Source organism: Staurois parvus, unplaced genomic scaffold (assembly GCF_062004578.1).
Source record: "Staurois parvus isolate SC_StPar_1 unplaced genomic scaffold, SC_StPar_1.0 ptg004080l, whole genome shotgun sequence".
NCBI classification, from domain to species: Eukaryota; Metazoa; Chordata; class Amphibia; order Anura; family Ranidae; genus Staurois; species Staurois parvus.
The window spans coordinates 7,427-17,873 of NW_028321875.1; the positions used below are offsets into that span (position 1 = coordinate 7,427).

The following is a 10,447-nucleotide window of genomic DNA, read 5'->3' on the forward strand; positions in this document are numbered from 1 at the left end:
CATCTCATCAGTTTACCTCTCCATCAGCTGCGCATTCCGACTGTTACAGGGGCGGTGTGATGCGCTATTCAGTACATCATACAGCTCCTTTTTATTTATTTTTTTTGTAGAAACTTTATTTGAAGTGCACAAAAATGATGCTTCATTCATGCCACTGTACAGCAGTGTGGTGTGCTGGGCTGCTGTACACTGCCATGCCGTCCTGCGATAAAATGCAGCATGTCTCAGCTCTGGGCTGCATTGTAGTGTGAACAGGGCACATAGAAAGCAATTGTATTCTGTAAGTCCTTTCGATGACCAGCGACTGACCGTGTGGTAAAACACCAGTCACTTCACATAGTGGGAATTAGCCCTTTTGGAGTACAGTACGGGGCACAGGCCACCTTTCAGTTCAATTCCTTAGTTATTCTGTATGGCTTGCTACAAAACAGAGGACTCATAGAGTGGGGTAGGATTATATTGGGGGGGATGTAATTTGCCCTAGGGGGACGTGTCCTCAAAAGCTTTCCAGTGTCCAAGTACCTGAAGGTACAAACCTATAACCCATGGTATATGAATTAAGTTGCCTGTGTCTTGTACCATACTATGGACATTACAGGTAAGTCAAAATTCCTCAGATTGTAGCCATTGACACCAATATTGGGGGTTATTATTTGAGTTATTCACAGGAATTTGGGGGTTTTATTACTGACAGTGACACCAATATTGTGGGTGGTTTTTGCAGCAATTGATCACTCATGCCTGGGCAATTTTTTGGCCCCACTAATACCCATGCTGGGGGTTATGGCCATTCTTGGGGAGTTTACTGGGAAAGAAACATAGAAGACTGATGGCAAAAAACCACCAAGTGGCCCATGGAGTCTGCTCCAAAGTGAGATAGTGATTGCACACATACAGTTGCAAGAAAAAGTATGTGAACCCCTTGGGATTACGTGGAGTTTTGCATGAATTGGGCATAAAATGTGCTCTGAACATCATCTAAGTCACAACAATAGAAGAACACAGTCTGCTGAACATAATACTACACAAACATTAGATGTTGCCATGGTTTAATTGCACATAACATGTAAACATTCACAGTGCAGGGAGGAAAAAGTATGTGAGGCCCTAGCTTAATGACTTCTCCCAGAGCTAATTGGAGCCAGGAGTGAGCCAACCTTGACTCCAATCAGTGTGATGATATTGGATGTGTTGCTGACAGCTGTCCTGCCCTTAAAAAACACACACCTGTTTTGGGTTTACTGATTTCAAGAAGCACTGTCTGATGTGAACCATGCCTTGCAGAAAAGAGCTCTCAGAAGACCTACGATCAAGAATTGTTGACTTGCATGAAGCTGGAAAGGGTTACAAAAGTATCTCCAAAAGCCTTGATGTTCATGTGTCCACAGTAAGACAGACTGTCTACAAATGGAGAAAGTTTAGCACTGTTGTTACTCTCCCTAGGCGTGGTCTTCTTGTAAAAATGACTACAAGAGCACAGTGCAGAATGCTGCATGAGGTAAAGAAGAATCCCAGAGTGTCAGCTAAAGACCTACAGAAATCTCTGGCACATTCTAACATTTTTGTTGACACATCTACAATAAGGAAGACATTAAACAAGAATGGAGTACATGGGATGACACCACGGAGGAAGCCATTGCTGTCCAAAAAGAATATTGCAGCACGTTTGAAGTTTGCAAAAGAGCACCTGGATGTTCCACAGCACTACTGGCAAAATATACTGTTATACAGATGAAACCAAGATTGAGTTGTTTGGGAAGAACACACAACACTATGTGTGGAGAAGAAAAGGCACAGCACACCAACATCAAAACCTCATCCCCACTGTGAAACATGGCGGAGGGAGCATCATGGTTTGGGACTGCTTTGCTGCCTCAGGGCCTGGACGGATTGTTATCATTGATGGGAAAATGAATTCCAGAGTTTATCAACACATTTTGCAGGAAAACATACGACCATCTGTCCGCCAACTGAAGCTCCGCAGAGGATGGGTGATGCAACAGGACAATGACCCAAAGCATACAAGTAATTCAACAAAACAATGGCTGCAACAGCACAGAATACGCCTTCTGGAGTGGCCCAGTCAGAGTCCTGACCTCAACCCGATTGAAATGCTGTGGCATGACCTTAGGAGAGCGATTCACACCAGACATCCCAAGAATATTGCTACACTAAGACAGTTTTGTGAAGAGGAGTGGTCCAAAATTACTCCAGATGGTTGTGCAGGTCTGATCTGCAACTACAGGAAACGTTTGGTTGAGGTTATTGCTGCCAAAGGAGGGTCAACCAGTTATTAAGTCCAAAGGTTCACATACTTTTTCCTCCCTGCACTGTGAATGTTTACATGTTATGTGCAATTAAACCATGGCAACATCTAATGTTTGTGTAGTATTATGTTCAGCAGACTGTGTTCTTCTATTGTTGTGACTTAGATGACGTTCAGAGCACATTTTATGCCCAATTCATGCAAAACTCCACGTAATCCCAAGGGGTTCACATACTTTTTCTTGCAACTGTATATTGTTAAGGTTTCAGGAAAGGGAACTTCTAGGACTGTCACATGAAGCACAGAGAGGTAGATCTCCTCCTGGATGGTTTTATTCTTCATCCTCCCCTTGTCCTGGTAAAAGAGACAAGCAAGATAGCACCCCAGGTGGGACTCGAACCCACAATTCCTGGCTTAGGAGGCCAGTGCCTTATCCATTAGGCCACCGGAGCTTTATTTATCCAGCTATATCTCAATCTATTATTTTTTTTTTTTTATCTATTATTTTTTCTATCTATCTATCTATCTATCTATCTATCTATCTATCTATCTATCTATCTCTTTCTCTCTCTCTCTCTCTCTCTCTCTCTCTCTGTCTATCTATATCTATCTATTTATCTATCTATCAATCCTATCAATCAGAACATGGTGGATCACCATGGGGGTTGCAGGTGAGATCAGAACTGAGTCGGGGCTGAACCCTGCGCCCTGTGCTTAATGCACTCCTGAACCCTGCGCCCTGTGCTTAATGCACTCCTGAACCCTGCGCCCTGTGCTTAATGCACTCCTGAACCCTGCGCCCTGTGCTTAATGCACTCCTGAACCCTGCGCCCTGTGCTTAATGCACTCCTGAATACTACGGCCTGTGCTTAATGCACTCCTGAACCCTGCGCCCTGTGCTTAATGCACTCCTGAACCCTGCGCCCTGTGCATAATGCACTCCTGAACCCTGTGCCCTGTGCATAATGCACTCCTGAACCCTTACACTCTGTGGGTTTCACATTCCTGAACCCTGTGCATAATGCACTCCTGAACTCTGCGCCCTGTGCATAATGCTCTCCTCTTTCTATTGGAGATTGGTCAGTGTTTTCCTCCGACTCCTCACAGGTGCTGCCTTTTCAGACTCCTAAAACGTCTGATGATTCAGAGGAAGGCAAAACCCCCCCTTGGTTTGATGTTCTCCAAAGGGGAAAAAAATTCCTTCCTGACCCCCTAAGGCGATCGGATCGTCCCTGAATCATCAGTCTAGGGTTTTTAAGTTTTTCCCATCAAGTCAGTGCATCGTATATTTTGCTTGTTAACTTGTTCACGCCAAGCGTACGCAAATATGCGGCCTCTCAGCAGCTGGGACTTTACGCAGAGTGGCCACCTATTTGCGTACTATTTGTAAACAAATGTGCTGAGAGCATGCGCCCTGCGCGCTCCCAGCACTTGTGTCGGATTATCACGGAAAGGTCCTGATCTCTCCTTGTGATTAGGACCTTTCTGATCATGTGACTGCTCTGACCGCCAATCACGTCAGTCACATGACCCTAAACCCTGCCCCTCAGAAACCCCTCAAAGGGCCGTGAGGCGCCGACGTGAAGGGGTTAATGTGCGATGGATACTAGCAAATTTCGCCATTATCTTGCTGGTGGAGATTTTTTTTGTTGACTTAAGATGTTCATATATTTTTTGACTTTCCATGTAGATTCATGGCCCCCTGATTTTGTTGGTGGAGAGAAGCCCTTAGCTCCTGCTTCAGAGTTTCGCTGATGTAGGAATAGTCTCTGAATACATGCTTTCCCTTTTTCGGAACCTCTCTGTCTTTATTGGCCATAAATTTCTCCATCTTCATATTGAATTCTTCCGGTTCATTCAAAGTCTGGAAAGAGTAAAAAGGACATTCATTAATATTTCTGACTAAAACAGAAATTGGGGACAAAGCTTGGTGACCCCCAAGCCTCGATGTGCAGCAATGTATCCCAAGAGGGATCATTCATCCCCAGCTCCCTCTAGCGGTCAGAAGCATTACACTGCATTAACACCCCCTTGATGTATATCTAATGCCAAGAATAAAAATGTCATTTATTCCAGGTAATTCTTAGATGTGGAGACTGCATTAATTTTCTTTGTTTTTGTCAGGCTAAATACATTATCTTCAGGTACAGAAAAATACCTGTTAGTCCTGTCAGAAATCCAGAGACCTTGTAAGTTCCTATGCCCTGAACTGAGATCTCCGTGTTATCAGCTTTCTCAGCTTGTCTGTGAACTACAAAGCAATCCCCTCTGTGTAATGGAGATAAGGAGATGTGAAGGTGTTTGTAGTTCTAATCAGGCAAGGATGACAACACTTCTTCTCCATTGGTACAGTAAGTCAGCGTTGTCACCCCAGGACAGGAAGTGTGTTATTGGCATGATCACCAAGTAAAATTAAGCAGGTCTGAGCTGTGCGCCTGACACCTTTGCAGTGCTAAACACCAATAAAAAACAGAATTCATTCAGACGAGTACCCAGGTCATGTGACCAAATGTGAGAATTCTGTACAAAAATAAACATTAGATATTGCTAAAAATCTCCCCTCCCCCCCAACATACATGGACCCCTCCGTTATTCGTATACTTACTGGTTTTGGAGTAAATGCTGGGGGTGACTTTCCTTGTTCCACTGCAGTCCAGTCAATCGTTTTGAAGAATGGGTGCTGTCTGATGTCCCGTACCAGGATTGCCCGCGTGTGCTGGTCTCGACATAAGAGCTGTAAAGAAGAAAGAAATATGATAAGAAACACTGGAGAACAATAACAATATGTGACCCACAGAACTCCCCATTGTAATATTGGATTCTAACAGTGACATATTTCAGCTTCCTTGATTTTGCTTGTAAACCCGCCACTATGTCCTGATTGGATTATTTCTGTCATGTTCGCTTATTAGAGGTTGTAAAGTGGTTGTAAACTCTGTTTTTTAATTTTACCTACAGGAGAGCTTATAATAAAGATTACCTGTAGGTAAAATGAATATCTCCTAAACGTGCACTGTTTAGGAGATATTCTCTCTTCTTTTATACCCGTGCCGTTCTTCAGAGCTGTGTGCTGTGGCCCGGGACTCCCGTGTGCATGTGCGGAAGTGACGTCATCGCGACCCAGCCTGTCAGAAGGCCGGAGCTCACGAACCCGGAAGGAAGACGGGTGAATATGGAAGCCTCTACAGGGGTGACAGAGCGCCGCTGGAGGGCTTCGTTTTAATGTAAGTTTTACATAATGTGCTAGTGTACAATGCATGGCAGCACATTAGGACATTACCTTGCAGGGGAATTATTTGTTTGTTTTGTCTGCGGTTTATTACCGCTTTAAGGGTATTTTTTTTATAATATAACACAATAGAGTGCACAATGAATTGTTATGAAGAATGTATAAAAATTATCTTTCTATTCATTCTACAACTGCCAGGATTATTTCTTCCACCGATGGCATCCCCAGGGGAGTTCTATATGCTGTCTGTATAAGCACAGCTGTTCAGTGTCCAGCAGCCATCCATTCTGGCTGCAGTGAACTGGCAGTAGTGGGCGGTGTGGTGCACATTTCATCACATCACACAGCTGCCTTATTTTTGTTTGAACTTTATTTGAAGTGTGCAGAGTGTACAAAGTTGACACTTCATTCGTGTGACTGTACAGCAGCGTGGTGTGCTGCACAGCTGTATATTGACATGCGATCCAGCTTGGAATGCTGCAATAAAATTCAGCATGTCTGCATTTTATTGCTGGTAACTGCAGCACAGCTCCAAGAGGAGTGGTGACTGGCGTTCTTCCCATGCAATCATGTTTCCTGAACTTATAACTAGGTCTATAGAAATGGTTTTGTCTGTTAAATGAAGGTAAAGCTGTATATACTCACGTTATGTATGAGATCATGGAGGTGAACATCCATTTCAGCTGCATAATGAGGGTTCATAATGGTGATTTTCTTCAACAAGTCTTCTTTGTGTATTTCATCGTCGAATGGCCGCACACCCAACGCCATCTCATATACTATCACTCCCAAGGAGTAATAGTCTGCTGTGGTGGTGTATGGCAAATCTTTATTGACCTGTAGAAACAATAAGGGGAGAAAAAAAGGATGAGAATATTCCTAGGCCAGGCAGAGGACAGAGGAGACTCCATGCTGACATATGTGATGTATGAAGACTCCAGGAGTCCTAAAATTGTGCTAAAAAATCATCAAACAAAGGTGGAGCTTTTGAGTATTGGAGGTGGGGCTTAAAGCGGTATTAAACCCAAAAGCAAACATTTATTATACTGCAGCTTATACATTTTTAGATGTGATGGCTGCATTAGTTTTCTTTTTTATGCTTTTCTTTATTTTCACCTGCTAATCCTGGCAGTAAGTCTGTTAAAAATAACAAGCTGTTGTGCAGATGTAGCAGTTCGAGAGATGTTACAAAGCATTTACCACTGAGAGGGGTGCTTACAATCAGGGCTGCTGTTAGAAACAATGGGGCCCCATACAGCCAAACTGACAGACCCCCCCCCCCCAAAAAAAAAAACAGTTTACGATGCTTCAGTTATGCATGAACACAGTGAGTGATCAGCACCAATCACTCTTTGTGTTCCTTCAGGAAAGGAAGGGGCTGGTAAATGTGACATATTTACCAGACCCTTCCTCCACTCTCAATCCTGAAGAATCCTATTAAGTGCTTGCAGCTGCCAGTGGGTAGCAGAAGAGGGAAGACGGCAGCACTGCGGGGGTGGGGGCACAAAGGTTGGCCTGGACAGCAGGGGAAAAAGAATGGTGCACAAGTAGGGTGACGCGTGCACCAGGAAGGGGGGGATTACTGGGACCGATCTCCTCTATGTCTCGCTCTGCAGCAGCTGAAAGCTAGTGGGAAGGAGAGGAGTAGAAGCCAGCTTTCAGCTAATGCAGAGAGAGCCATTCAGGGAATCGGTTCCAGTAATAGCCCCCTGCCATGTCGATCACCCTCCCTGCCCACATCCGATTCACCCAGCTGCCTAGTCCCCCCTGCTGGCCTGGGCCCTGTACAGGAGGACTGGTGGTACCCCTTATCCACGGCCCTGCTTACAATGTTCAGCTTTTATTTTTTTACGTATAAGCTTTGTCCCAAAAGGTACAAAACTGCTGTAACTGTAGTGTGAGCTGGAGTTTGGTTTCAGTTTATCTAAATTTGCTAGTCCATCTAACATTCCCGTCTCCCCAGACTGACAATGCTGCTGTACAATGATGACCCCTGTGCTCGTTCATCCAGAGTAGGGGCGCTCTAATACAGGAGGTGTGTTACTGGCCTGATTACCAGGTGAAAACAGAAACTAATGCAGCCACCACATCTAATGATTGGTAAACTGCAATATATGAAATTTTTTGTTTGGGGTTTAATACCGCTTTATAGTTTACGTATAGTCAAAACCTTTTTCTCCCCAATAAGGCCACCAATAAAAACCTGAGAGAGGGTCTGACCTTTCACCACTCTTTCCAAAAATGAAAAGAAGGTTTTGCCTAGAGGTACACTTTAATTGTGCATATTAAAGGAGACAGATAAAGGTGTACGGACCCCAGTAGCTCAGTGTTCACAGGCGCTCACCATGTTAGGCCAGTTGCACATGGATGTAATCATTTACTGATCTTTATTCTCAGGATCTTGTTGACAGAAGGATCCTGAGTAATATGTTCCTAACGTGCGTATACATGTGTAAATTCTCCTTCAATGCCAGTGTTGCAATATAAGCATGTATATGCATGTAAAGTCACAGCTGTGTGCATGATTCCATAGACAACAATGCATCTATATTCAGATTTCTTTTTTTTCACCCCCCGTGTGCAAGAGGCCTTACAGGTGAGCCATTCCTGAAGCTTTTATTCCATTTGTATATGTGAATTGGGCGGACAGATCCATCCATCTACACCCGCCCTCAATGTCCTCTACAAAGACGCTCCAACACTGCTGCAACTTCCCAACTTTTATTGGATATAGTTCTGGCTTGGAGAGCCACTGAATGCAACCGGGGGTCCAGTGGAGGAATTTTCCATCAAATGTAAGGGGAGCTCCCTGTATGTCTTCTCTATATCCCATAATAAACATTACAGTAAAGTCTAATATCAGGAGAATATGAATCTTACCTCTGGAGCCATGTATGCTGCTGTACCTGCCCATCCACTGATTATAGTGGACTTGTTGACGTTCATCTTAGCCAAGCCAAAATCAGCAATTCTTATGTGTCCGGCATGGTCCAGGAGAATGTTATCAGGTTTGAGATCTCTGTGAAGAAAAGAAGTGAACAATTATCTCTTTATATCCCACATTTTATTAAAGAGAGAAAAGATACAAATATACATCTATACAAGAAAGAGTGAACATTGATGGGTGGACATTGGCTTCTTTTATATCCGTCTACAGGAAGTTCTCTGTTCCTAGGTTCCCAGCTCCGCCCACCTGCTATATTTATTATGAGGAGTTCTCACTCCTCTTTCTGGATTTTGTATAAATCCAACATTAAGCAAAATTTGGCATGAGCAGGGAGACTTCTGCAGCAGACTTTACCGGAGGCAACACAACTGGGAACTCTGGTGGAATGTCTTCCTGATTCAATAAAAGATACTAGAAGCCAAGGAGTGATTGTTAGTTAGCTAATCCAATGCTTACCTGTGCATGACTTCACCAGCATGCAGGAATTGCATGCCACAAAGAATCTCAGCAGTTAGAAATCTGAAGGAGAAAGAAAAGTATGAATTAGCATTCAAAATCATTAAAGACCAATAAAAAGGTAAAGATGATTCCCCCCTATAGTACATAGGGGTATGGATGGACGAGGCTCAGTTGGAGGGGCCTGGCTGTGTCACTGCCTGTGCTCTGTGGTCAGCCACCCCTGATTCCATCACAGCCCTGTCATTGGACTTACCTTATGGGTTGGTAGGCGAGTGGAGCTGAAGTCTTTATCAGGTCCCGAAGATCCCCTCCACTCAGGAATTCCATGGCGAGGAACACATGAGTCTGTATGAAAATAAGACATAAAGGTTACATTAGAGACAAATAATATTTCACGTTGTGGAAGAATATACGAAGGCGCACACACACCGGCAGACAGTGCAATGTGGAATCTTCCTTCAGGAGATTGGGAAAAGCAAACAGAGAAAATGCGTAGGCTGCCATGGCTGGACTATCCTGATCACAAAACTAGTTTTGTCTGTCTGTTAGGGTGATCCAGTCACTTCAGTACTTTGGTCACCATTCTGGAAATCCCATGTAGATCCGGAGGTCTGCCTTCTCCAGACCTTTCAGCTGCAGGCTGGTTCTGGCTCAGTGACTTCAATGTTTGAGGCCCCAGGCAGCCAGGCAACTAGCAATTTCAAAAGTAGATCAGCTATGGCAGCCTCTCAGTAAATGGCTTCTTTAAAGAAAACCTCTACTCTGTACAGTTTACTTCACCAACCTCCAGCCTTGTAGGAGACGCTCTAGTGTTCTGCTTTTACCTATACTGCTTCCCCGACTACAGCCAGAGCCCTCAGAAAAACCTGGTGTGGGACACAAGTGGAGCTCCCCTCCGCCACTCACATTTCAGCACTCATTGGCTGAAGGACTAATTGATAGGCCGCAGAACCATCATCGGGGGAAGGGGGGAGGCTTATCCTTTTATAAGTTTTTACTCCCAAAGACGTAATTTCCAGAACATAAATTTTAGGGGGTCTGGGTCAGTAGGGGAGCACAGTACAAGAATAAGATGAAAAAGCTGGAAGATGAAACGACTTACCTCTGTCTGGAACGATCCAAATAGATGAGTAATATACCGAGTGTTCCTGTGCTTTACCAGTATATCACGCTCTGCAGTACAAGTAATGGGGTCACATTCAAGTAGCATTTGCTTTTTAATGATCTTCACGGCCATCTTCTGTTGAGAGGTGACAAGGGAGGCCAACACCACCTTCCCAAAGGCCCCCTTTCCAAGCACTTTATGGAAAGTGAAACTTTTCATTGAGAGTCGGTGTGAGTCATCCTCCATGGCACTGCTGAGTGTGCTCGTCCAATTGCTGCGCTTTGGAGTTTCTGAATATTGCTTTCTCTTGCTGTCATTTTTTTTTTCTGAAGAAATAAAAAAAACCAATTATTTTTAATTCCCGCTATTTACACATCATTTATTGAAGTTACATGGAAACTGTGGACATTTGAATGCATTTGATTTCACATCGGTAAGTGA

At 44.0% G+C, this 10,447-nt stretch overlaps 1 protein-coding gene and 1 non-coding gene across 2 annotated transcripts; both read right to left on the bottom strand.

The window, feature by feature from the left end:
• Positions 1–2,645: 2,645 nt before the first annotated feature.
• TRNAR-CCU (transfer RNA arginine (anticodon CCU)) lies at positions 2,646–2,718 on the bottom strand. The gene has a single exon. It is a non-coding gene; the product is annotated as a tRNA-Arg (tRNA).
• A 1,211-nt stretch (positions 2,719–3,929) lies between these two features.
• Positions 3,930–10,252, bottom strand: LOC149427067 (protein kinase C delta type-like). The gene is made up of 7 exons (XM_089668295.1): positions 10,004–10,252; positions 9,155–9,246; positions 8,899–8,961; positions 8,376–8,514; positions 6,141–6,332; positions 4,872–5,000; positions 3,930–4,130 (listed from the first exon to the last, which is right to left on the bottom strand). Exons 1-7 carry the CDS (start codon positions 10,250–10,252, stop codon positions 3,930–3,932), a joined length of 1,065 nt encoding a protein of 354 aa, XP_089524421.1.
• Between the last annotated feature and the right edge of the window lie 195 nt (positions 10,253–10,447).

Coding starts and splice junctions, on each gene's coding strand:
- LOC149427067 (XM_089668295.1), bottom strand. CDS start 10,252: ATGGAGGATGACTCACACCGACTCTCAATGAAAAGTTTCACTTTCCAT. Junction 9,247..10,003: donor TTGGATCGTTCCAGACAGAG/GTAAGTCGTTTC, acceptor ATTTTCATACAG/ACTCATGTGTTCCTCGCCAT. Junction 4,131..4,871: donor CAGCATTTACTCCAAAACCA/GTAAGTATACGA, acceptor TACTCTTTCCAG/ACTTTGAATGAACCGGAAGA.